The sequence below is a fragment of the Theobroma umbraticum genome, unplaced genomic scaffold (genome assembly GCF_002168275.2).
Source record: "Theobroma umbraticum cultivar Fairchild unplaced genomic scaffold, ASM216827v3 scaffold_30.0, whole genome shotgun sequence".
Classification (NCBI taxonomy): Eukaryota; Viridiplantae; Streptophyta; class Magnoliopsida; order Malvales; family Malvaceae; genus Theobroma; species Theobroma umbraticum.
The window spans coordinates 8,652,366-8,680,179 of record NW_018397254.1 but is presented as its reverse complement, the minus strand read 5'-3'; the positions used below and the strand labels follow the sequence as shown (position 1 = coordinate 8,680,179).

Sequence of the window (27,814 nt, the reverse complement as noted above, 5' to 3'; positions counted from 1 at the left end):
ATGCCCTTAGAATTCTACAACTAACTCAAACAACATAAATTGATATACCTATGGATTATTATCACTCCGCAAGCAACTTTCAATGCTTACCATGTGTCTATTTAACTGTAAATAGGGAAATGAACAATGAGTAACAAAATCGACACCCGGAAGACATTCAAAGAAGCTTGTGGAGTTCCCGTGTACAAAACAACAACCCTATACCTACTGAGCAGCATCCTCCGAGAATCTAGCATCGAAAGGGGCAGAAGGGTGGGCATGAGCTGCACCACCCGCGTTTCCCGAACCATGCTGCAACTCAATCACAAGCCACCGGACAGCTTTACTCATCTGTTCCAAACGAACAGCACTAATGGGAGGAAGACCAGTTGTCAAAGCCTGACCCGACTTCCCAGCCATAGACCCCGTGGCCTCATCGACAAGGCACTCGGACCCTATCCTCTGTTTGATTGACTCAACAAACTCCTCCGCTTGATCACAAGCCACTCTGAACAATTCCCATTTCTGCTTAAAGGTTTCCAAGGCAGCATCCGTGTCTGCCGTCTTTTGGGCAGCCGAAGTTTCCTTAGTTTCGAGAACATTAGCCGCCGCAGCAACGAATTCTTGATAGGCGCTGCTTAAGGAATCTACTATGTTGTCCATTACTCCCAATCTTTTTAACTGTGAATTAAATAACAGAAAATTTACTTTATTTGCACAACTAAATTATATAAACAGACGAAATTTATGAGACCATCAAATCAACTAATCCCCAAATTTGAACAAAACGAATTTGATAGCGTAGTTAGCAATAATCGGATGGTAGACATTACCTCGGAATCGGGTCGGCGTTCTAGCTTGACGAGCGAGACAGAGAGAGATTTAGTTTTACAACCGCTGTCGAACGCGTAAGTAAAGAGCCCGTAAAGCGCGGCTATATTAATGGGCCTTCGTTCGGCAATATCTGGGTTTTGGTCCTTTGCTAGATGTTGTTGTGCTTATATGGCCCAAAATAATCCGGAAATCTAGTGTTCTTTTTCTTTTTGTCAAAAGATTTATTTAGTCTTTATATTTTTAAATTTTATTTAATTTATATATTTAAAATCAAATTAATTTACTTTTTTTAATTTTAAAATTTATGTTAATTTAGTTCCTCTCTTAACGGTAATTAATTTTTTTATTAAACGATAACGTCATCATTGACATATCGCTGTTGATGACATGATATGTCACATGACATTGAGTGATAGTGTGGTAGTGCTGATATGGCACTGACATGTTGATATGTCAATATCTCGTAGTAGATCAAAAAATTTTTTAAAAAAATTTACTATGTTATAAGAATTAAAGTGAACAAAAATACATAGTATAGAGATTAAATTGAATAAAATTGAGATGTTGAGAGACTAAATTAAATTTTTTTTTAAAAATATAAATTTTTAAGTAGATTTTTTATATACCTATTAATAAGTTTTTAAGGGTAAAAGATTTATAGTGTTAAAATATATATATATATATATTTTATTTAATTATTTGATTCCAGAATCCATAAATTAATTTATTTTTAAGGGCATGGGTTAAAAAAATTAATTTATTTTTTTACAAAAATTAAATTTAAATTCTCCTTATATAAAAATAATTTTTTAAAAATTTCATACTTAAAAGTCAAATTTAGATGAATAACTTACATTATGTCAAAATAAAATAATATAAAATGACTAAATATATTGATTTAGTTATAACTTTTACAATTTACAAATACACATTTTTTCAAAATTATTCAATTCTTATCTAATTTATCTTTTATTTAAATTTACTTAAATTAGAAAAATATGTTGATTTAGTTACAATTTTTACGATTTACAAATATACATTTTTTTGAAATTATTCAACTCTTACCTAATTTACCTTTTATTTAAATTTACTAAAAAATTCTTATAAAATGAATTTATTTAAATTTAAATACTACAATCAAATTCTGTTAAATTTAAATTATTAATTTGGATTTATAAAAAAATTTATTAATAAAATAAAATAGTATAAATATTTATAGTTATATTTAACTTTATCAATCATAAATATAGTTTTTAATTTAAAAAAAATCAATTTAAAAATATAACTTGAAATATTAAACAAAATAAAAACATAAAAATAAATAAATAATTGAAATAGATTCTATGGTTGTAATAAGAAGTTTGTTATGTCTAAATTAAGTAAGTATGATAGATTGCTTTTATAATCATTATTAACTCCATATCTTTGTTCTTCATTTTTTTTTAAAGAAAAAATTATTTCAATATATTTTGGTTATTTGACTTTAACTTAAGTTAAAAACTAAGTTAAATAAATTTCAAATTTTTATAGTATTATAGATAGAAGAAAAAATAATTTATTTAGTTATTTTATATTTTATTATTTTAACATAATACAAGTTATTCATCTAAATTTGACTTCAAATATGAAATTTTTTTAAATTTTTTTTATAGAAGAAGAATTCAAACTTAATTTTTGTAAAAAAGATAAATTAATTTGCATATTCTTGAATCAAATAATCAAGTAAGAATATATATATTATATATATATATATATATGTATATTACCACCATAAATCTTTTACATTTAAATATTTGACTTATTAATAAACATATTAAAATTCTACTTAAATATTTATATTTTTAAAATATTTTTTTAATTTAGTCCCTCAACATCTTAATTTTGTTTAATTTAATTTCTATATTATATATTTTTATTCACTTTAGTCCCTATGATGTGGCAATAAAATTTTTTTTAAAATTTTTTGATCTATCATATGATATTAACATGTCAACATATCAATATCACGTCAGTACTGTCACAAGGTATTGTCACGTCATCACTTGATGCCATGTCATCAAAAATTACACATTAGTGATGGCGCCATCCTTTAATGATAAAATTGAATGCTATTATGAAAAAAGATTAAATTGACGCAATTACTAAAATTAAAGGATTAAATTGCTTTGATTTTAAGTGTAGAGATTAAATTGAACAAAATTGAAAAATATAAAAATTAAATAAGTTTTTTAACCTTTTTTTTCTTTTACATTGAAACAGTATCCGAGGGTTAATTGAATGAATTATTGTATACTTGGGGGCCAAAAATTTGATTCCAACCTACAAAACCGACAACATTTGTACAATTTTATTGAGTGGATTGTGGGTTTATTCTTAAAGAATGTCAAATAAGTAAGGTATCTAGATGTTGTTTTCTCGAATTTATTATTTGATAAAATATTTAAATTTTTTATAAATATATGATTAAAATTTTAAAATTATTACTTAAATATCTGTTAAATATCCATCAAGCATTTGACGAGCAAGAATGCCATTAACGGAGGAGGAGGAACTTAATTAGACTCATTCCTTTGTTTTTTCAAAGAGTTTATTAAATTCATTCCTAAATCTAAATAACTTACTAAGTCAAAGAATAGGCAAAGAGATGGTTGCGGGTCTTTCCTTTTTTTTTTGTATTTTAAAATTTTTAATTTAGTGCCAGTATAAATATTACATTAATTTAGTTTTAAATTATATGTATTACATAAGCCTTACTAAGTCTTTTCAAATTGATGCAAAATCGTAGCTAAAATATGCACCAACTCATAAGCAACTAAATAAACTCACCACTGGAATTAAGACATACATACAATATAAAAATTCTAATATTATATAATTTTATTTAAGTACTTGAAATACAATATATATATATATATATATATATAGTAATGAAAACAAAATAGAGGCATGGCAAAAGAAAACATATAAAAGTCAAATTTTCATGATTCAAATTACAATCATGTAAACCCCAAATTAATGAGACATGACCCAAAGACTTGTATCAATCATGACATTTCACATGAAAACATCAAATTTGACAATAACCCAGAGGCTTATAGAACCGTTAGGTAAATTATTATATTATTATTAATGATAATATAATATATAAATTTATCATAATTGATGATAATATAATATATTAATTTAATATGATAACATTATAATGTGATATTTTTTACTTTTCACATCGTTGTTATGTTAATAATATGTAGATATAAAATGACAAGTGAAATTATAACTCATGATAATAAGTTAATTATTAATCATAAAAACTTATTTGATATAAAATAATAGTATAGGGATTTGATTGAATGTATTAAAAAAATAAAAATTTATTTAAATAATTTAATAATTTATTTAAACATTATACTTTATATAAATAATCGGAAAATATTATGTAACTGTATCCTAAATCCGTAAATATTTATAATTAACATGGTGTTGAAAGAAAGATATTTGTTCCAAGCTTTTGGCAACTTAATCAACAACTTAATTCAAAATATATAGCAAATGAATAATTTGTTCTACCAGATTATCAGCAAATAAGTGTATTTGTTGCATTCCCGTTTGGCTTCTGCTTTTTGTTAACGACCGGCCTAACCAAAAAAATCGCTATTTGAGTAGAGGTAAAAAATTTATATTAACAGAATCTTATTTAAAACCTAATTGAACCAACTGAAAATCACGAATTGGCTTATTACCAATAACCAAATTAATCCATGTCAACTCAAATTATCACAACTTTTCTTAGTTTCATTTTTTATGTTATTAATTATAAAATAAATGAAATTAAATTATGAAATTGTAACAATACCATAAGTTTAATAACAATATTAAAATATTTCAATTAGTTTAAATATTAAAATATTTTAACAAACATAGGTGAAAATACATTAAACTATCAATTCAATTAATTAAAAAAAATCAAAACCGAAACTGTTCTAATCAAAATTTTCAATTAATTCAATTTAAAAAAAAGGGGACTCACCCACATAGTATGAGCACCAGCATTGATTTCAAATAATAGCACGAATGAAGAAATTCTAGTTTCTCACATTTCCATCTAAAGTTTGTTAAATTTTGTTTTATACAATTAGCTATAGAGTAAAAACAAAATGAATATGTAATAGTAGATTAGAATATAGAAGTCAGACGAGAAATAAGAATAAATAAAATAAATTAAAATAAAATAAAATAAAAATTTAAAAACAAAATTAAAAATGTTTTATTGCTCATGCAGGGCCACTAGAACTTATAGAAACTCAAAAAAAAAAATAATTTATCACTTGAGCTCTACACTATAATATTCTCAAATTGAACAGTAAAAGATTAACTCACTGTTCATCCCATTAAATCTATTCAAAGTAATTGAGCTCAATTACTTTTATCTTGGAAAGCAAAGATCGAAATTGAAGCCAAACATATATATATATATATATATATATATTTATATATGCTTTGCTTGAGAAAATAATATGCAGCACCTTTCTCTAATCAAAATCAACTGCTGCATTGTCAAAGATATCAATCATGTCCTCGTTAACAGGGAATGTGGCGTTGGATGTTATACTTTGCTTGAGAGAATTAACGAACTCGTCCGCTTGGTCACAAGCCGCTCTGAACGTTTCCCATTTATTCTTGAAGTTTTCTAACGCAGCACCCGTTGCTGCCGCCGTCTCACCATTGCAAGACGCCTTGGCTTCCAGCACATTAGCCGCGGCAGAAACAAATTCTTGATAGGCATTGTTTAAGGAATCGACGACGTTGTCCATTAACAATCAACTGTCAATCCACGTACATTTACTTCTTCTTTTCACACAACTAAAACCTAAACAATATAATTAACTCAAAATTTTAATAAGAAAGAAATAATTGAATCCATTAATTATAATTCCAATAACCAACAAATTCCCCAAAAATTTACTTTGGATTGAATTATTCTAATAATCAACAAATCCCTAAATCTTAATCGAATCTCCACCAGGTTTATGATAAAAACAGCATAATAAAAAATTACCAATCTACATCAACTAATCACTAAAGAATTGAATAAACTTGTTGGAGATAGATCAAAATGAGCATACTTAGCATAATATTGTAGGAATTACCTTGGATTCGCAAAAGTTATTAAACTGGAGGAACGGGAAAGAGAGAGAGAGGGGAGGGGAGGGGATTTTGCTATGGGCAGTGGAAAGCTGATGGCAGAGGGTAGGATCAAAGTATTTTTCCTCCCTTTGGCAATATTAGGGTTTGGCCTTTCCACATATGTTTAACTTATTTTGGCCACCCCTATATATCACACCAAATCGGGACTCCTAATTGGTTAATTTAAATGATACATGAAGCATAATTTCTTTTAATATTTGATTAAAACTTTCAAAAACATTCAATGTGATACCTTTAATCATCATTTTTTGTTAAACTAATTATTTAAATTGAGACGGATGTTTAATATATAATATCGAAAGAAAAAAACATCAATCAGATATATGAATTCTACGTATGTAATCATGATTACGCTAGCATGACAGTATTAGAGGCACATAGAAATTTATTGATGTCTGCAATTGCTACCAACTTATCCTGCATAATCTAAGCAACAAATGTACCAATCCCTGTTTCATATTGGATCGACTTAGCATGTGGTTGAGCATATATATCAACTTGATTCATTTGCCTTTTTTATTTTTTAAATTTTTTGCTTATACCCCAAGGCCCAAGACCGTACAAATAAAATTTGTAAATAACTAAATGAGGGATGAAGTGTTTTACCGATTAGACATTGTGTAATATTTCAGCCCAAATAACATCTGAATTAAGATATTGATATTATCGTGTGATAAATATATAGACTTTTATCAAGTTATTTATAATATTTGGATCTAAGTCGTTTTCTTATGCTAGAGCTTAGTATGAATAATTTAGTATAAATAACAAGTTTGGATAATATAAATTGAAAGGTTATTGAAAAATAAAATATCTAAAAGAATAAAGTTAAAACAATTCTGTTCAGTTTTACAGTGTTTCAAAATAATAGATTCAGGAAAACCTTATTTAATTTTACAATGAAATATAAAGGAATTATTTATAGAAATAGTCATCTTAAAATTTACCTATAACGCAAATAAATTGAATAAGAAAGTATTCTAATCTTAAATTTTTTTAGAATATAAGTAAAATAAATAATATAAAAATAAATATCCTAAAAACTAGACTTACTTGTTATGCAAGTAAAATAATAAACAAACAAGAAAAACTTAAATATGTAAAGTATTACTTAGCTGCTACTCTTCTTAACAGTTATTGGATCCCTTTCATATGGGTTGTTGTGCATTTATCTATGCAATCTGTGTGCATATGACTCTCTTACATGTTAGATTTATCATTAAAAGGTGATCGTAAAACTCCTTTTTCAAATCTAAGACAATATCAATGAATGAAATGAAATCTTTGATTAGCTTTAAAGAATGTTTTAAGAGCTATGAAATGATTTTTGAAAAGTGGGATAATTAACATTAGAATTAGTTATACAATCATGCTAACAGGTTATAGTAGTTAGCATATATATGGCTTCGCTAACAAGTTACAGTAGTTAGCATACGGTCTTATAACAGGATATAATAATTAGTAATAACTATGAGAATGATTTGTTGATACGGTCTTTGTCACGAGTAATAATAGTGATTGTAGCCAAAGATGATGAAACTTTACGAGTTTGAAAAATTGAATCTTTGATTTACTTAAATGATATTTGATAGTCAATGATTTATGAACGTATAAAATTATTCTACATTGAGCATTTGCTTGAGCACCAGAAAATGATTACATTGAGCATCTGCTTGAGCACCAGAAAACTCTTCCACGGGGTAAATGAGAAGGCTTCATTATGAGAGGATTACAATGTTGTATGGTAAGGCTGGGATCATAAAGCATGCTCTTGACACTTCTTATGATATGCATTTGTATGGATGCAAGAGAACTGTTACGTCTTTCAATGATGCACTCAAGGTTTTGATTCAAACAGCTATTGAGGCATTTCATACGTACTGATGTTCCACAAGAATTCAATGTTCAATTGGATATGTACTTAATCTGTCAATATAGTTATCAAGACATTCTGTGAAATGGATTTTTTAAAAAGAGCTTATTTGGTTATGGTAGATATGGAAAAGCTGGGAATTAAGCCAGATGTCATTACGTACACAACACTTATATCAGCATTTTATCAAAAAAGAAAAAAGATTGGAGATTGGCAATAGATAGTGGAATCTTATCGTATTTAAGGCCGGGTGCAAACCTAATCTTACAACTTTTAATGTCAGGATTCAGTATTTGCTTGATAGGAGAAGGGTATGGCAAGCTAATGATTTGATGCCGAAAATGGGGATTGTCCCTGATGAGATTACATACAATTTGGTAACCAAGGGCTTCTGCCGGGCTGGTTATCTTGAAATGGCTAAAAGGGTTTATTCTTCTCTAGAATGTTGCAGGGAGTATAAGCCAAATTAATGTTAAGATTTACCAGACCATGATTCATCATCTCCGCAAGGGAGGGGAGTACAATATGGCTTATACAATGTGTAAAGACTGCATGAGAAAGAATTGGTTTCTGACTGTGGATACCATTCGTTCACTGCTTGAAGTCCTTATAAAAAACGGGCAACTGGGTAGGGATAAGATGATAACATTGGTTAGGAGTCGAGTACCTCCTTTTCCTTCAACTCAATTGGATTCTTTACAATCCCCATTGTCGAGGCGGGGCTCGGTTTGATTAATTTAAAAATACTGCTTAAAGGAAGCCAGTATTTATTTTACTCCATTAAGTTGCAGTTCCACAAAACTAATTGGACAAAGATGTTTATGATTAACATCAAAGCAAAGGCACAAGCATTTTTGTCAAGCAGTTCTGTTGCTTTTGTGTACTTTCTTATGCACAAGTCTCTTTTTATGTCAGTAAAAGTTTTTAACAAATTGTTAAAGAACTAATAAAATTACCTTTAAAAAAAATATATCAAAGCAAAAGTTGATTTCATTTGTATTCAATTAATTTGTGGAACCATCTGAATAAGTTCGAATGAAAATCTAATATGATAATAGAATTTTAATAACCTTGGAGGCATTCTTTATTGTTGTTTTATGTTAGCAGTGAAATTGTAAAAACTACAAAGATTTGAGGTTTACAACAACCGGTAGATCTTCAAACTCAGCCTCAGGAAGGTTTATGCTTGGAACATTGTCACAATTGTATATTCATACAGTTTTATATTATTTTTTATTGCTTTGCAGAGATTAAAGAGAGCATTCATAGTGATATCAAAATGTCGTTTTTTTTTTAATTCGAAAAAAAAATTGTAAATTTCTTACTAATTTGTTAGACTTATATACTTCAATAAACGAAATTTTATTTTAAAAAAATTAAAAATTTTATCATGTATTATTTTTCATTAATATTATAAAATATTTATCATAAATATCGTAGGATGTTGATAATTATGATTTATCATATCTAAAACATATATTGTAATTTTGTATTTATCTCCAACCTTAATCATGTATTCAATTTATTATCTCTAACCCTAAACAGGCATTTTAGAGGTTAGTCGAATTCAAAGAGAGATTTAAGACAATAATCGGATTTAAAGTGATGTAATTGGATTTGACGAGAGAATCAACCTTATTTATTTTAAACCTATACTTACTGTGTGCTTGTAAAGTAATATTAATAAACAAATTAACTGCCATTGAGATGTTTACCGTTTTGGAAATTGGTTATATTCAAAGAGTATATAGATTGGGCTTGATAAAAAGGAAAAAGGAAAAAGCAAAAAATAACTGAGATAATTCAGAAATTAGTAATCTCTTTATCTCTTTCTTGTGGTTCATTCATTGGATATCTGTCTATTTATTGTAGACATATTTTAAGATAAAATTACGATTTTTTTTCCCAATGATACTCTATTTTCTTTTCTAAAAAATAGCCTTGATAATTACTACTATTGCAGTTTCCAATGTACTAGTAAAGTAATAATAATTAATTTTCATAAGGTTATCGTAATCAAGACATTTTTGCTTGTTTTATTTTAAGTAAACACTTATTTTTGGAAATTGGTCAGATTCAAAGTGCATATAGATTGGACTTGTGACAAATGAAAAGCCAAAATTAATTGTGAGAGATGAATTAGATATTAGTGATCAAAATTTGAATCTTTAAAAGTATTTAAAATTAAAAATTAGAAAACTCTTTATCTCCTTCTTGTGGTTCAAAATTAAATTACAGTGTTTTTCTCCAAATAAAACTCTATTTTTTTTTAAAAAAAAGAAAATTACTTTGACATGGATAATTTCTATCGTTATAGTTTCCAATGTACTAATAAAGTAATAATTAACTTCCATTCATAATGTCATGATACTACAACAAAGATTTTGGTTTGTTTTATTCAAATTGAACACGTGTTTTTTGCACACTGATCAGATTCAAAGAGTATATAAATTGGGCTTGACAAAAAAGGAAAGCAAAAATTATTACGGAGAGATAAATTATAGATTAGTAATTGAAGTTTGAACATCTGCCTATTTATTTTAGACATCCTTTAAAATAAATTTAAAGTATTCTTACTAAAATTCTATTTGATTTTTTAAAAAATCACTTTGAATAAATTTTTTATATATTGAGGATAAACAACTAAACTACATCGTTTTAGATTATGAGATATCTAAAATGTTTGTAAATAAAATATACGAAATATCTTCGGGTGAAAAATCAAATAGATGTCATCTTAATGATAGGTTATCATGACATGTGGTTAACGAATTTCTTAATTCATTTCAAAAAATGAGCATTCGAATTTAATAGAAATGAAGTAACTAGTTTCTGCACAGTTAATAATGAATCTGATTCAATTTGAATTTTTTAAAAATCTTTATTACAGCACGAAATAAGTTTTTAATAAAGAGTCCACAATTCAATTATAAAGGGAAAAGAGAGTCCAATCTTGTATATAAACCTCACAATTCAATTACGATAACCATCCTGCATTACGTCCCTGCCATGCCAGGTAGGCCCTTGCCGTTACCATCAGCATTCAACTTCTTATGAGTGTTTTAATTTGCTTCCACACAATCAAAAATTTCCTATTTCGACTTTGACTGCTCTCTAGATAAAATGTCCCATGGCTCTTTCGATTTTGTCCGTATCTGTTGCCAAGCAGGTTTTGGTCAAATAATAATAATAATAATAATAATAATTAACTTCCATTGATAATGTCACTTTATCCAAGACATTCTACTTTGTTTTATTATAATTAAACACGTATTTTTAGACATTGATAATGTTTTATCATGATTAAACAGGCATTTTAAGACATTGATCAGATTCACAAAAATGTGTAGATTGAGCTTGATGAAAAAGAAAAGCAAAAATTAAATGTAAAGAGAAAAATTATAAATTATTAATCCAAATTTACAAGCTTATCTTAAAAAGGTTTTAAAATTAAAAATAAAATAACACTTATCCTGGTTCATTCATTTTGACATGTTATTTATTTTAAACACATTTCAAGATAAAATTATGGTATTTTTTCCAAATGACTTTTTTTTTAAAAAAAAATCACCTGGACATTGACTAATTCAACAATATATGAACCAATAATATAAATCTATTTCACTATCAAATAACAGGTCATTAGAGTAAATGGTGAAATAGGGAGTCACCGGAGTAAATGGTGAAATTACAGAGTGCTTCAGTGAACTCGGACGTATGTGATGCTTGTCCGGATCACCCTCAGTCACCACAGCAAATCCTCGCGGGAAGAAGTTAACCCTAGCTAGGCAGCCACAAATTCCATAACTAACAAAAAGAATCTGAGCAGTCTTCTCAAGATTTGAAAAAGAAAGAAGTCTATTGCAATCCAAATGCCTATATAAGATCCTCTCTATCTTTATCTCCAAAGCTTTACCCATTTTTTTAAATTTCAACGGACTATCAGTCTCCTCTCTCTTTTCTTTGCCCTAGTTATGACGGAGGAACAGGAAATGAGCAAGAAAAGAAAGAGCAATCAGGAATTTCAAGTTTCGAAAAGGTGCTACGAATTCGATGAAGAAGACAGCGATTTACTGGCATTATCTTTGTCATATGGTCCAAGGGAGACCAAAGTTACATTGTCAGAGCCACTCGCTCCGGCTCCACTAACGCTGCTGCTGCCACAGCAACAAGAACCCCAAGAAATAGTTTCCCAATCTTTGTCAATGCAAACACTGCTTTCCCAACCACCGCCCCAATTCCCTTTCCAGCTACCCGCCTCCCATCCTCTTTACAATATTCCTTTTGGCTCAGAAGCCTCGTCTTCTGCCCCCCTCGTCTACCCACAAGAGCCCGTACCGTCGCCTGTCCCTGGCACAAGCCGGTCACGTCCTGTACGTGTTCGCAGGAACCCTACACAGGCCCTGAGAGAAGGGAAAAGCGAGACGGTTCCAGCGCCATTTCCATGGGCCACAACGCATCGAGCCACGGTGCATAGCGTCAACTATTTGTTGTCAAAACAAATATACACAATCATCGGTGATGTTCAATGCAAGAGGTGTGAGCGACAGTACGAGATTGGTTATGATCTGAGAGACAAGTTCGCTGAAGTTGGGACTTTTATAGCGGAGAACAAGAATGCCATGCACGACAGGGCTCCACCTGTTTGGATGAATCCGGTGCTACCCAAATGCAAGTTGTGTGATCAGGAAAACAGTGTCAAGCCAGTGATTTCCGAGAATAAGAAATCGATCAACTGGCTCTTTTTGCTTCTTGGGCAAATGCTGGGATGCTGTACTCTTGAGCAGTTGAAGTATTTTTGCAAGCACACCAACAATCATCGTACCGGGGCTAAAGATCGTGTTCTTTACCTGACTTACCTTGGTCTTTGCAAACAACTAGATCCTAATGGCCCTTTTAGTAGATGAGCTTGTTCATCACTTGCGCATTAGGATTTATGATTTGATTCATTTCAGGAAGGATGTAAATTGCAGTAGTTTTCGGTGACTGATCAAGGTCAGTTTAACTTGGTACCTACCTAGGCTTTTTCCTCTACAATCCAGGTTTTAGGTTTTAGTAAATTAGGTCTTATGATCCTATTTATGCTAATACATAAACTACACCGTTTCATTATTATCATTGTTATTATTAGTATTACTATTTGTTGTGCATGTCAATCGTAATTAGATAGATGTTTCCTGTTTTATAAACTGCAGTTATTTATATGGCCAGACAAGTGTTTGATAAAATATATTTTTTTTTCCTGTACAGCACATCTTAGAATTGCTCTATTCCTTAAAATTATTCCACCTTGTTTCCTTAAATGGGATTTATATTTTGTTTGGTTCACTGCAAGATGTCAAGTCAATTAGCCTGCCAAATAAGTTGTTATTTGCACAGCCAAATTACTACCAATGTAGGTCTTGATTCCTGATACATCAATACATTATAAAATTCCAAGGAGTTGGTGGCTTCCTGCAAATTAAGTTCCCTGATGACAAGCATGAAAGCTTTAATGAGCTACTAAAAGTGTGTGTTGCTTTCCCCTTTTTAATCCGTTTCTCTCTGCTTGAATGGAGACAACACGCTTATGTTTCGAACAGCGACCAGGGAGTTGGGTAAGAATAATTGAGCAGTACAGTAACATTTAGACTTTCGTGAAGGCAATGCTCCTGTGTTAATTTTCTTGATTCACCTATGCAACACAGAAAGAGCAAGTGTTTGATCAAACTGCTCTGGATTTAGTTGTTTTCTTTCTTTCTAGCTAAATTCATTAGCCAATTTGATGTTATAAACATAATGATCTTTGTTAATGCTCTATGAGGTGGGGGGGTGGGGGGGAATCATTTTCCCAATTCAGAAGCATATTTGAACAGAGAGGCCAAACCAATCTATGTGGACATGTAACCAAAAACCTTAATGCAGGGTTTGTTCTTTCCCTTTTTTCCCCCATTTTCTTTGCTTGCTTTTGGGGGCAATGGGTTTGTGCTCAGGGACTGCTTCAGACTTAACCCTCTTGGAGTTGTTTCACTGGTCCAGAGTCAGACACTGCATCTTGGAGTTTGGGACTGAAAACATTTGTGGGCTTTACCAATGGCGGCCATTTTTGTTCTCAGAGCTCCAAAATCCTTTGAACAAGAGATTTCCTATCTTTTTAAGGCGTGGTGGCTCCCAATTCCCACTAATATTTCTTTGTTCTTAAAAGTTTTTCCTGTCGATACTAAAGGCAAAGAAACAAAAAGTTGGTGGAAGTAGTTGATAATTGCAGAGTCTTTAGCATCTCTTTGGAAAAAAGAAACCATAACCCCTTTAAGCTTTGATCAACATGCCATTGGAAAAAGCAGCCGAGCATGTCTTAACAATTCGGAATTACATACCTATCCTTTCCAAAAGAAAAGGATGTTATCCTAATCTAACTTCACTAAAGTAGCTTAATCCAAGTACTTTTGCATTGAAGAATCATGTCCTAGAGATATATAGATTCCCCAACCGTGCTACCTGCGCAGGCAGCAATAATTAAAACGGCGCCCTTGACAGCTATGCATTTATTAATTAGATGTAACACGTGCTTAGTGCTGCTAAGTATGTGATGAGTTACAGTTACTAGGAAATTACATCCGGGATTGTCAAAATTTGATCCTCAAGAGATAAATAGTGCACAATTTAAAGATAAAGATAAAATATTTTCCATTCTCAAATTATTTAAGTTACTATTTATTTTTATAAAAATCTTTACTATTTGTCAATGTATTTAATTTATAAATAATCCAAATTTTAAAGATAAAGATATAATTAATTGTAGTACACTAAAACTAACAATTCAGGCTTCCATGTGATTAAACTAAACTAATCAAAGTCAATAAGCACCGGCCACGGCCAGCCAAAACAAATTGCCCTTTTTAAGATTAACAAAGAGTCACAGATCACCCAGTCACGCGACTTGTAACTAACTCACCGAGTTGCACTGATACGGCAACGGATTGAAAGAGGAACATAGACGAAAGCGCGCTGAGAGAAAAAAAAAAGGGGATCCGAGACGGAGAGGCGTCAGGAGAAACAAACATCTCGTTTTCGCCATTAAATCCATTAAAAGGACATAACAGAACAGAAAAAAAAAGATATGAATGTATAAACAGCAGAGGACGAGAAAAAAAATAAAATGAAAAAGGAGACAATGGCAACATCGGTGACAAATACAAAAACAGAACCAACAGCGACGTTACGAAGCAGCTTCTTAATATCGAAATGAAAATCCAAAACCCCTAACATTTTTCTTTGAATTTTTTTTTGCGATCTTTTCAGTGACGAAATCCGATCGGATTGTAATTCAGAATTTTGGTGATCGCAAATGGAGTCAATGATCGAACTCTGCGACATTATAGCGAAAAACCCGCAGCAATTTAGCGAGAAAGTCGTCTGGATTTGCGACAGATGCCCGCAGCCGGAGTCGCTACTGGGCGGATCGCCTAGGGTTTCACGGTCGCAACTCAATGCGGTGCTCGCCGTCGCGCGATTTCTCTCTAAATGCTCCCATTGCACGGATAACCGCCCCAAATCGGCGATGCTAGAGTTTATTCGGGCCATTCCGGCGTCATTTCGTCGTTCCTTTTGGCCGCAATCATACAACTCCGATTCAATTGGTTCATTCTTCGTCGATTTCTTGAAATATGTGTCTGAATCCGCTGATTCGTCCCCTGATTTCGCTTCCGAGATTGCCGGGTTGGTCGGGGAGGTAGTTACAACCGCGGTAAATAACAACGATACAAACAGCAACGATTCGGCAATATCTAGGGCTTTCTTGTTGGCTTTATCACAGAATTTTCCGCCTGTTTTACCACCCGATGCAGATAAGTTGATAAATTACCTTTTTGATCAGTTGGCCATGTCAGTTCCCGCATCACCGAGGGAGCTAATTCCAGTTAACTCGGAGACATCGTCTTCTCAAAGTTCACCTTTGAGCGTCAACCATTTTCAAGGCAATGAGGTTTTGAGCCCGGCGAATGATTCATCCAGAGGGTCATTGATGGCAAACGGAGGCGGCGTTTATTGGAAGAGTGGCGCTGATCAGCTAGGGAACGTGCATTTGATCAACGATGGAGGTGGGTCTATGTTTAGGCAACAAGTTGCTTTGTTTGAGGAAGAGTCTGTGGAGTGCTTGGAGAAGCAAGAAGTTGCTTTCAAATTGATTGCTCATATTTTGGACAAAGTAAGCATTGATCAAAAGCTTTTGGAGCAAGTGAGGTTTATTGCGAAGAAGCAGCTTCAGTCTATGTCTGCATTTCTAAAGGTAAATGCGAGTATATTTTGTGGTATTTTATTTATTTTCATTAAATTTAGGAATATAGGAGAAGTTAGTAAGTGAACTTTGTTGAAGAAATGGGAGGTAACTTGTACTCATTTTGTTGATTAAGTTAGCATTGGAACTTAATTGAAGCAATGGGTAATGAAAAATGAGATGGGCATAATTTTGACTTGATATGCAGATAAGGAAGCGTGATTGGACTGAACAAGGACCGCATTTAAAATCCAGAATTAATGCAAAACTATCAGTTTATCAAGCTGCTGCTAGGATGCAAATTAAAAGTCTTGTATCTCTTGATGTGGATACTAAGACCTCAAAGAAATTGGTGCTTGAGACTCTTGCACTGTTGATAGATGCTGCTGAAGCATGTCTGCTCTGTGTATGGCGAAAGTTGAGAGTCTGCGAGGAGCTATTTAGTTCCTTGCTTTCTGGGATTGCACAAGTTGCTGCCTCTTGGGGAGGGCAGCCATTGCGTGTTTTGCTCATTCGTCTTAAACCCCTTGTTCTGGCTGCATGTATGCAGGTATGTATTCAAGTACAGTTTTAGATTTTTGCATCTCAAAGATGGTCTTACATGTTGATTTATTTATTTATTTTTTTTGCTTTTCTTTACAATGTGATTGTAACAGGCTGATACTTGGGGCAGCAGCCAGGGAGCCATGTTTGAGAGTGTTCTTAAGACATGTTGTGAGATTATTGAATCTGGTTGGACCAAAGACCGGGCTCCAATAGATACATTTATCATGGGATTAGCTACAAGTATTCGTGAGAGAAATGATTATGAGGAGCAGGTTGGTGGTATAATATTAGCTATTGAATGATTAAGACATACAACAAAGTGCATGTGCATGTGCGTTGGCCTAATGCACTGAACACTTATACATCCAGCATATATATAAAAATGTGTTCTCTTGTTGTGTGGTTATACAATCTATGTTCTCAATTTAGTTTCAAATTGTCAATTTTTCTTTTCATTTCATTACCTTTAGCTAGAGTATTTTGCATTTGCACATGTAGAGGTTACTTTTGTAATTTTTGTTTGAGATGGATTAGTAAATTGATATCATCTGTTGCATATCAATTTCTTAGTACCTGTTTAGGCAGTATCTAGGTGCTATATATGTTTTCTTTATGTATGCTTATGCCTAACCAATAGCTAGTAACCCCATTTAATTTTACTTTAATGCAAATTTCAGGATGATAAAGAGAAGCAGGCAGTTCCACCTGTGCAGCTTAATGTAATACGTTTGCTGGCTGATTTAAATGTTGCTATCAGCAAGCCTGAAGTGGTGGACATGATACTGCCACTTTTTATTGAAAGCTTGGAAGAGGGTGATGCTATAACTCCTAGTTTACTACGACTTCGAGTATGAAATTCTTCTCTCTAGAGCATGTATTTTGTAATTATAAATTTTGAATTTCTTTTTCCACTAGTTACATACGCAAGAAACTGAAAGAGTTAAGTTATGGCTTCTGCTTCTTTAGATCTTTGGCATGGTTTCTCAACTTTTATCTTTACTTTCAATATACTGCAGCTTCTTGATGCTGTATCTCGCATGGCAAGTTTAGGTTTTGAGAAGTCATATCGGGAGACGGTTGTTCTGATGACGAGAAGTTACTTGAGTAAACTATCAAGTGTAGGGTCTGCTGAAAGCAAAACTTTGGCGCCAGAGGCCACTACAGAACGTGTTGAGGTGTGCATTATTTGTGACATAGAAGTAACTATTTAGTTGCCTAGGGTTTTTCTTATCGATTGGGTGCTCACTAGTTCAATCACATTCTAGACTCTTCCTGCAGGATTTCTTTTGATTGCTACTGGTCTTAAGAGTGCTAAACTGCGTTCAGACTATCGTCATCGCCTGTTATCTTTGTGCTCTGATGTAGGCTTGGCTGCTGAGTCAAAAAGTGGAAGGTAGATATTCACTGATTTGCAATATAGTTGTCTTTTCCTTATTTAATTTATGTCAATGCATGTATTCTGCTGGTTTTGTGTTGTATGGCTTACTTTCTACAACCTTTTTGTTATCCTCCTTGTAAAACATGTTCCAGATATTTTATTGCCAGTATTTCAAAATTTGCAGGAGTGGAGCTGATTTTCTGGGGCCCTTACTTCCTGCTGTTGCTGAGATATGTTCTGATTTTGATCCTACAGTAGATGTGGAACCTTCACTACTGAAGTTATTCCGCAACTTGTGGTTCTATGTTGCTCTTTTTGGATTGGCACCTCCCATACAGAAGACTCAAATGCCTACAAAATCAGTTTCCACTACATTGAACAGTGTGGGAAGCATGGGTACCATTGCCCTTCAAGCAGTGGCTGGACCATATATGTGGAATGCACTTTGGTCTTCTGCTGTTCAACGTATTGCTCAAGGGACCCCTCCCCTTGTAAGTGGATCTTCAAGAATTCTTCCTTGAGTGTCTACTGTATTTCATTGACAAATCATTAGCGTTTTCTTTCTTATCTGCTATTGGGCTAATTACTTTTGTCAGACAGATTTATATGTAATCATTGCAACGGATGGTCTTTTCTTTTCTTTTTTTAACCTTTTGGCCAAATAATGGTTGCTCTGTCATGTGCTTATATTTTTCTTATACTTGATTCTACGCAAATAAACTTGATATTAGTATATTAATTAAGTTGCAATTGTCTAGTGGAAATGGTCTTAATCAGGTGGCTCTACGATCAGTGGTTGGGATGGCTGCATGAAATGTTGAATGTTGGAAGCTTTTTTACATTTAATTCTTTTATGCTGGGCTGACTAGGGACTGCAATGTCTCTCCCATGCTTTTGCAACTTTATTCAGTTACATCCATATAAGTCTCTCCTACTTTTATGGTGTATGGTTGTGCCTTGTGGTTTTTGTTTTGGATTGTGCTTGTACCAGCTCAGCTTGAGTTATTTATGATTCTGAACAGAGAACCGCCTAGCTTCCCCCACCCCTAAATTTAGACCTGAGTTTGTGTGTGTGTGTTTTTTTTAAATGATGGCTGTCTTTTCTAAACTAAATTTCCATTTGAATTGACATTTTGTTTCTCTGCAGGTGGTCAGCTCTGTGAAATGGCTTGAAGATGAGTTGGAACTGAATGCCCTTCACAACCCTGGCAGTCGTCGAGGGAGTGGCAATGAGAAAGCTGCTTTAAGCCAAAGAACAGCTCTTTCTGCTGCTTTAGGTGGGCGAGTTGATGTTGGAGCAATGAGCACAATTTCAGGTCTAGCGAACATCTTGCACTTTATGGTGGATATATGTCTAATTTCCACGTTCAACAGTTTCTTGTGTGTTAATACCTTGTTATTTGGCCCTTATTTGGTGGAACTCATCTTCCACTGTAGTCTATATCATCCTTTATTTTTTTGGTTTGTTTTTCTATTAGGTTTATTTGATTGATGCCTCTTTGGCTTTTGTTTGTTTACAGGTGTTAAGGCAACCTATCTTCTTGCTGTGGCTTTCCTGGAGATAATAAGGTTCAGCAGTAATGGTGGCATCCTTAATGGTGGCACTAGTTTGACTGCATCTAGAAGTGCCTTCAGTTGTGTCTTTGAATACTTGAAAACTCCAAATCTTATGCCAGCTGTCTTCCAATGTTTGACAGCAATTGTGCACAGGGCATTTGAAACAGCAGTGTTGTGGCTGGTATGTCTAAGAGTACGATTTTTCATACAAGGGGATAGAACAGTTTATGCATTGGTCTTTGTGAGGCACGCCTGGTAGTCAAGTTGTTATAATATGAGGCACCTATATCTTAGACTTGGTTTTCTATATTTATATATATTTTAGTTTACTGAATGCTCCTCATTTCTTAAAATGCCAAACTTTGAGTATTCTTAATTTCTTTTCTTGGGAACTTTAAAAATTTTCCTGCAGTTCTAAAATAGATAGTTGAAAAGTGAAGAATATGTATTACCCCTTGTGGCTCGCACATCCTTTATAGTACCATCTGGCACACTTTTCGCCTTTGAATATGATCGATCAACCATACTCTTATCTCTTTCTCTTGTAATTTTAAAATGAGTGCATCATCCTTAAGAAAGTATAGTAAATTTGTGTTATTGAGTAATTTAAAATTCCTTGTTTTTGTTAAAGTTACATTCTCTTGGATGACCTTCCCAAACAATCCAAGTTATCATCTCTTTTGCTTCTAGTATAATACTGGTTGCCCCTCCTGCTCTATCTCTGTTTGTGTGTATTGTGCATGTGCACATGATCCTGCTATATGAACCTCACGAAGGTCGTGATATGTGTTCAGGAAGACCGAATAACTGAAACAGGCAATGAAGCTGTGATTAGAGAATCAACCCTTTTTGCACATGCTTGTTTTCTGATAAATAGTATGTCACAGAGGGATGAGCACATTCGGGATATTGCTGTGAATTTATTGGTTCAGCTTAGAGATAGATTTCCTCAGGTGAAGTTATATTGGCGATGTTTTCCCCATCTGATGGTTGTTCTACATTTTTTTTCCTAGTTGTGCTCTTTAATTTGAATCCATATTTCAGACAAATGAAGCTGATATGTGCAGGTTTTGTGGAATTCATCCTGTCTTGACTCCTTGCTTTTTTCGGTTCAAAATGACACACCTTCTACTGTTGTCAATGATCCTGCTTGGGAAGCTGCTGTTCGCTCTTTATACCAAAAAATTGTTCGGGAATGGATTGTCATATCACTTTCATATGCTCCGTGTACCACCCAGGGTCTGCTCCAGGTTGCTGACTGGATTCTTTTAATGGGTGGCTGTATATGTTATTTATTCTTTCATTTAATATTCCCCCTCACCTTGAGTATGTGAATCCTGTGTTGGTAATGGATATTAGTTTCCTTTTGCATTATTTTGAACATTTTTTGTCATTTACTACTAGGATGTCTTGTGTGGGCTGTTTTGTTTTCGATGAAAATTGGACTATTTTTTAATTTTTTATATATAGACACACAATGAGAAATATTGGGCTTAACTAATTTCAGTTATGATCTTTTTGGTGGTTTTTTTAATTGTATAAACATTAAGGCTGTTCTTTTGGTATCTCTCGGTGCCAAAGCCATTTTTAAAATGACTTGATTTGTTTCTTTTCTTCGTGGATCTTTTAATTTCTTGTTTGTGGTTCCAAATATATACCACAGGAAAAGCTCTGCAAAGCAAACACATGGCAGAAGGCACATCATACAACTGATGTGGTGTCTCTATTATCTGAGATAAGGATTGGTACAGGGAAGAGTGATTGTTGGGCTGGAATAAGAACGGCAAATATTCCTGCGGTCATGGCCGCAGCAGCTGCAGCTTCAGGAGCAAATTTAAAATTGTCAGAAGCCTTCATCTTAGAGGTCCTTAGTACTGGTATAGTCAGTGCAACAGTTAAATGCAATCATGCTGGAGAAATTGCTGGCATGAGAAGGCTGTATAATAGCTTTGGTGGATTGGAATCTGGTTCTCCACAAACAGGTTTAAGTATTGGCCTCCAAAGGTTGATCTCTGGAGCATTATCTCAACCACCACAAACTAAGGATGATTCATTTAATGAGATTTTACTGGAAAAGTTTGTTAGTCTCCTTCGACAATTTGTTACTAGTGCAGAGAAAGGTGGAGAAGTGGATAAGTCACAGTTCCATGAAACTTGTTCTCAGGCAACTGCATTGCTTTTGTCAAATCTGGTAGAGCTATCATTATTTCATAATATATGTATTCTCAAATGCTGAGAAGTATTTTGAGTTCCATTTCACCCTTTGACTTTGAACGGTTCATTCCTTTTCAGGGTTCTGATAGAAAAGCAAATTTGGAGGGCTTCTCACAACTTCTGCGTCTTCTCTGCTGGTGTCCAGCTTTTATTTCTACCCCTGATGCTATGGAGACTGGTGTTTTCATCTGGACTTGGCTGGTTTCTGCTGCTCCACAACTGGGGTCTCTTGTCCTTGCTGAACTTGTTGATGCATGGTTATGGACCATTGATACAAAACGAGGTCTCTTTGCATCTGACATGAAATACTCAGGGCCTGCTGCAAAATTAAGGCCCCACTTGGCCCCTGGAGAACCAGAGGCACTGCCTGATATCAATCCTGTTGACCAAATAATTGCTCATAGATTATGGCTGGGATTTTTCATTGATCGCTTTGAGGTAACAGATAATTTGTATTTTCTCTTTCTCATAAGTGTATTCCATGATGTTGTTTGTGCTCACGGTTTATCACTGAACTTCTTTTGAACATAAATGGAGTAATGTTTGGGTGTCTGGTTTGTGCATTTGGTATTTATTATTATTATTTTTACTATGTATTGATATTCTTTATGTTTATGTACATTCCAACCTATGATTCTACTGATTTTAATATGGCTATATCTTTTTATCTTGCTGGGGTTGTATAGGTAGTTCGTCACAATAGTGTTGAGCAACTTTTGCTCCTTGGCCGGATGTTGCAAGGAACAACCCAACTTCCCTGGAAGTTTTCTCATCATCCGGCAGCCACTGGCACCTTCTTCACCTTCATGCTTCTTGGTCTTAAGTTCTGCTCATGCCAATCCCAAGGGAATTTGCAGAATTTTAGAACTGGGCTTCATCTGTTGGAAGATAGAATATACCGGTAACTACGGTTGACTCTCCTTCTTTCACTTTCAATCTACACCTTTTTCTTTTTCTTTTCCCGTTTGTGGACAAGTCGTCGACTTTTTTACCTGGTTTCCTATAATCTCTGCAATGTTGTTTTGCAAATTATTGTAAAAAGTGTTTTTTGTCCTTGCAGTGAAGAGTATAAGAATGATTGTGTTAGTTTCTTGCTTTTATACATGCATACAAGCGCGTGTGCACACACACACACACACATATTATTTACCCTAGTCTTCATCCTGAAATGTGTGCCATTGAACTTGTTATATGGCCTCAAAGGATGAAATATTATATATGGCCTATGGAAGTTTTGATTGCCCAAAAGGGTGAATAGGGTTTGTTTATTAAAAAGGCAACTGTTATGATTTTTCAAATTGGGATAATGTTATGCATTTGACAATTACTGAGGCCTTGTATTGTTTTTTATTTTATTTAGCTTTCACCACTAGGACATCTTTGTGCCAAAGGATGAAGTTCAAACTTGTGATCTATGTTTAAATAATATTTACATCAGACAAAGACATTTATATCAATTTACATTGATTCAGTATCTGACTGTTTAGACATGCTTCTGTGTTCCATTTGTGAAACATTCACTGCCAATGGTGCATGTCAAACATTTGCTAAGAAATTCAATTGTAGATGGAGTTTGGAATTCTAAATACCTTGAGTTTCTTTCATCTACGAACCCATTGAGGACTTTGGGTTTTCCGTATTGAGGCTGAGATTAGTTTGATTAAATTAAGTAGAATTTAACTCCCAAGGCTTGGCCTAGTGGTTGCAACCTCTTCTCAGGAGGGATAATGTCTAAGCTTTGAAATCCCCTTTCCCCATTAGACTTAATCATTGGTTCCAAAAAAAATTAAGCAGGGTTCAAACATTTAGGTGGCGTTTGATACATTACAATGCAATGTGATTATAGGTAATGTGATTGCAAGTAATGTGATTGTAAGCAATGTGATTACAGAGAAAATAACATTACAGTGTTTGGTATACAAGCAAAATAATGATTAAAATGCAGGAAGATAACATTACAGTGTTTGGTTTACAAGTACTTTAGTGGGAATGTAATGTTAATTGTCAAAATTACCCCTAATTATTAAAATATAAATTTAATATATTCATATTTTTTATTATTAGTTTTTATATAATATCATTTCTTAAATATATTTTTAATATCATATATTTTATTTTTATTTATTATTATAATATTTTATATTTTATTTTTAATATATTTATATTTTTATTATTAATTTTTATATAATATCATTTCTTAAATATATTTTTAATGTCATATATTTTATTTTATTTATTATTATAATATTTTATATTTTATTTTTAATATATTTATATTTATATTATTAATTTTTATATAATATCATATTTTAAATATATTTTTAATGTCATATATTTTATTTTTATTTATTATTATAATTTTATATATTTTATTTTTATTTCTTTAATATATTTTTTATATTATATATTTTATTTTAATTTGTTTTACCTATATTATATAAATGTTAATTTTTTATATTTTATTTTATTTTAATTTTTATTCTTATATTATATATTTTATTTTAATATTTTTTATTTTAATTATAATATTATAAAATATTTTTAATAAGGTAATAAAGTTGAAAGGTAAAATTGTCTTTAAGAACATTGCAGAGTGCAATGTAATGTGATTGCATTGGTTTTGGACTGCAATCACATTACATCCATTGGCTGTAATGTGATTGCATTGCAATCTTACATTGCAGTGGTCTGTTACAAAACAAACACTGCAATGTAATTTAATAAGCCACATTGCAGGGAATGTGCTTTACATCCCTGATACCAAACGGACTCTTATATCTAAATACTGTTTTTCTTGTATTTTTTTGGCGTCGCCACAGCAACAGCAACTTGTGCCTGCATGTGTTCCATTATTCAATTCTAGTTTTTATAGCATACCTTTGTAGTTGTATTTAAAGTTGGTTTTGGTGTGTGCAGGGCCTCTTTGGGCTGGTTTGCTTATGAGCCTGAGTGGTATGACACAAACAATATGAATTTTGCTCAGAGTGAGGCTCAATCTGTATCTGTTTTTGTTCACTATCTTTCAAATGAGAAGGTAGATTTTCTGCAATCTGATTCCAAGGGCCGTGCACGTGAGAATGGGAACTCTTTGGTTGATGTGGTAAGATGGTCATATTTCAGCCTCCATTGTTTTCAAATGTTTCAAGCTTGAATAAGACATTCTGTATCTGGATTATATGCGTTTTCTGTTGCCATATGATTATGTTAGCTGGTGTACTGGTTATTCCTAAAGTTATTTCAACATTTCCAGAGTGATCAATATCACCCGGTCTGGGGCCAGATGGGCAACTATGCAGTGGGACGAGAAAAAAGAAAGCATTTACTTCTAATGCTTTGCCAGCATGAAGCTGATAGGCTTGAAGTTTGGGCACAACCTCTTTTGAAGTATTTTTACTTTTCAGCATAATCTCTTTTGTTGATTTTTTGGGGGTCCTTATGTTCCATTAATGTCTTCATGATTGTTGTAAATTTTTGTTATTTGTATTTTTATTTATATTCAGGGAAGGCATATCTTCTCGGTCTAAAATCAGCGCAGACAAATGGGTCGAATATGTTAGGACTGCCTTCTCAGTGGATCCTCGAATTGCTTTTTCCTTGGCCTCAAGGTTCCCGACAAACACTTATCTGAAGGCTGAAATAACTCAGCTAGTACAGGTATGCTTGCCTTACACTGAGTATCTGGAATTAGGATTGCAGAGAATTGAAACTTCTAAATTAGTGCATGGCTATCAACTATTTAGGTGGTAAGGAGATGCAGTTGCCATTCAGGAGTACATTGTTATTGTGGTTATTATGCTGAACATGCTAGAAAAACTTGTGGTGTTTTTTCTGCTTTTCTTATTTTAATTTTTTTATGCATGATGACATGATCTTAGTTGATTTGCTTCCTGATATTATTGGCATTTCTGCTGCAGTCAAATATATTGGACATTCGTTATATACCTGAGGCATTGCCATATTTTGTCACCCCAAAGGCAGTCGATGATAATTCAGCACTTTTGCAACAACTGCCTCACTGGGCTGCTTGTTCAATTACACAAGCTCTCGAATTTCTTTCTCCTGTATATAAGGGTCATCCACGTGTCATGGCTTATGTTCTAAGGGTTTTGGAGTCATATCCTCCTGAACGTGTAACCTTCTTCATGCCACAACTCGTGCAAGCTCTGCGATATGATGAAGGGGTAAGCCATCAACGAAGATATGGGTATTTATTTTATTTATATGTTGTTTTTTGTTGTACAGGTGCAACATTAGGAAGTTAACCTGAAACAGCATAGGCCATAGGTGTATATGTTGCATGCTTATATTTGGGCTAGGTTGAGAGATTGCAGCCCCTATCTCAATATTTTGACACAAGGTCCTGAGCAAATCAAACCAACTTGAGCATGATATCTTTTGTGCTAAGTAATCAATCAACATTGCCTCTATGACAGCTTTAACCATTATGTGGATAAAATAGCATTGTGCATTGATCAAAATTTAGTGTTTTATGTTAATCTGATATTTTTCCTCCTACTCAAACACCACCAAAAAGACGTTAAAGTGCTTAGCACTGTTTAATCTGACATATGTTTTGGAATGATTGGAAACTCGATTTGCTTGGATACGTCAAGTGTTTGATCATTAGGCTTGAAGATTGGGTTTATCCTACTTGTCCTTAATTGCTAGAATGGCAGACTGACATTATCTTGTTGCTTACACCTTCTCATACTGCTTTAAACACTTCTTAATATTCACATTAATGATTTTTCATTTTTGCAGAGGTTAGTAGAAGGGTATTTGCTTAGAGCTGCTCATAGAAGTGACATATTTGCGCATATTCTAATATGGCATCTGCAGGTGTGAAAATTTTATAATCTTCCTAAAGTAAATAGTATGCTTTTTCAGTGTGTTATGAGGGAATATATAATCATCTTCTCCTTCCATTACATTACTTTATGATTATATGTAAGTCTTGATTTTGTAATGGCAGGGTGAGTCATGTGAACCGGGCAAAGATGCAAGTGGAAAGGTTTGTCCATGGCACTGTTCTGTGTCTTGAAAAGCTTGTTAGAACTTGCCTAAATGATTGGTAGTCAAGGGTTTACATGGACCTGTAAAAGTGACTGGACTGTGGGGTAGAGGACTGACTGTGGTGTATTGGGGTTAAATGGCAATGCAATCTGATGTCATAAGCATTCTGTTTGATATAATCTAAGAAGAATATAAGAATGAAAACTTAGAGAAAAGAATGATGAGGGAGTATTTAAAACACTTCTTTTTATACATACTGGTTATTGACTATACAAAACGGCTTTGTTGCATTGAGGAAAAAAAAGAGAAGTTTGCTTATTTGTAGGTGGACATGTATATAGAGAAAGGTTGCAATTGCAATCTAGCTTAGACCTAAAAGAAAAAATTGTAAGCCTTCAAACAAATATAATGTCAGTGGCTCTCATTGTCAAGCATCCTTTGCTTGCTGTTGGTGAGAGGTTAATTGATTAACTCAAATTAGCATCAGTTCCCTACAATTTCCAATTAATTAAGGCTTTGTTTGACTGTTGCTTTTACTTTTGGCATTTTGCTTCATCAGAAGTCTTTTTCGAAGCAAAAGCAGATGGGAGAAACTAAAACCATAACTGATTAACAGATAACAAATGAATCAATTGAGACATAAATTCTACAGAACTCTTGCTTACAAAAGGTAAAATCATGCATTTTGTTCTTAGAAATAGTTCCATTTTTTATTTTTAATTCTTTTATATTGTTTGCTTTTGTATCCATACATGTTTTTTACTTTTAAGCTTCCAGAAGCAAAAAGTAATTAGTAAAAGCAACAACCAAATGATACCTGAGTGAAGAACTGTTTGCTTTATGGGAATCATTGTCAGAGTTAGTCGCATGCTTTGACTGGTCATCGGTGAGAAGCCTATAATTGGGTTAGATTGGAAGTTGATTAATGGTTCAATAAGATTTAATAGAGCCACATGGGCGG

At 33.0% G+C, this 27,814-nt stretch overlaps 3 protein-coding genes and 1 pseudogene across 3 annotated transcripts; 3 read left to right on the top strand and 1 right to left on the bottom strand.

Annotated features, from left to right (window-relative positions):
* Window positions 1-6: 6 nt before the first annotated feature.
* On the bottom strand, window positions 7-930 carry MED32 (mediator of RNA polymerase II transcription subunit-like protein). Its single transcript, XM_021441750.2, has 2 exons — window positions 813-930; window positions 7-660 (listed from the first exon to the last, which is right to left on the bottom strand). The coding sequence occupies exon 2, from the start codon at window positions 640-642 to the stop codon at window positions 205-207; it is 438 nt and encodes a 145-aa protein (XP_021297425.2). The 5' UTR covers window positions 643-660; window positions 813-930; the 3' UTR covers window positions 7-204.
* A 6,457-nt stretch (window positions 931-7,387) lies between these two features.
* On the top strand, window positions 7,388-8,623 carry LOC149527740 (small ribosomal subunit protein mL103 (rPPR7)-like; annotated as a pseudogene).
* Window positions 8,624-11,865: 3,242 nt separating this feature from the next.
* LOC110426472 (hydroxyproline-rich glycoprotein family protein) lies at window positions 11,866-12,798 on the top strand. Its single transcript, XM_021441683.2, has one exon. The coding sequence runs from the start codon at window positions 11,866-11,868 to the stop codon at window positions 12,796-12,798; it is 933 nt and encodes a 310-aa protein (XP_021297358.2).
* A 2,033-nt stretch (window positions 12,799-14,831) lies between these two features.
* LOC110416016 (Phosphatidylinositol 3- and 4-kinase family protein) lies at window positions 14,832-27,808 on the top strand. The gene is made up of 20 exons (XM_021427842.2): window positions 14,832-16,157; window positions 16,354-16,695; window positions 16,802-16,963; window positions 17,369-17,539; window positions 17,708-17,866; window positions 17,957-18,084; window positions 18,254-18,560; window positions 19,217-19,385; window positions 19,590-19,807; window positions 20,421-20,579; window positions 20,694-20,876; window positions 21,290-21,817; window positions 21,919-22,278; window positions 22,527-22,741; window positions 24,757-24,940; window positions 25,091-25,224; window positions 25,341-25,494; window positions 25,755-26,021; window positions 26,602-26,679; window positions 26,813-27,808. The coding sequence occupies exons 1-20, from the start codon at window positions 15,219-15,221 to the stop codon at window positions 26,879-26,881; spliced, it is 4,926 nt and encodes a 1,641-aa protein (XP_021283517.1). The 5' UTR covers window positions 14,832-15,218; the 3' UTR covers window positions 26,882-27,808.
* The last annotated feature ends 6 nt before the right edge of the window (window positions 27,809-27,814 follow it).

Coding starts and splice junctions, on each gene's coding strand:
- MED32 (XM_021441750.2), bottom strand. CDS start 642: ATGGACAACATAGTAGATTCCTTAAGCAGCGCCTATCAAGAATTCGTT.
- LOC110416016 (XM_021427842.2), top strand. CDS start 15,219: ATGGAGTCAATGATCGAACTCTGCGACATTATAGCGAAAAACCCGCAG. Junction 17,540..17,707: donor CTAGTTTACTACGACTTCGA/GTATGAAATTCT, acceptor AATATACTGCAG/CTTCTTGATGCTGTATCTCG. Junction 26,680..26,812: donor TTCTAATATGGCATCTGCAG/GTGTGAAAATTT, acceptor TTGTAATGGCAG/GGTGAGTCATGTGAACCGGG.
- LOC110426472 (XM_021441683.2), top strand. CDS start 11,866: ATGACGGAGGAACAGGAAATGAGCAAGAAAAGAAAGAGCAATCAGGAA.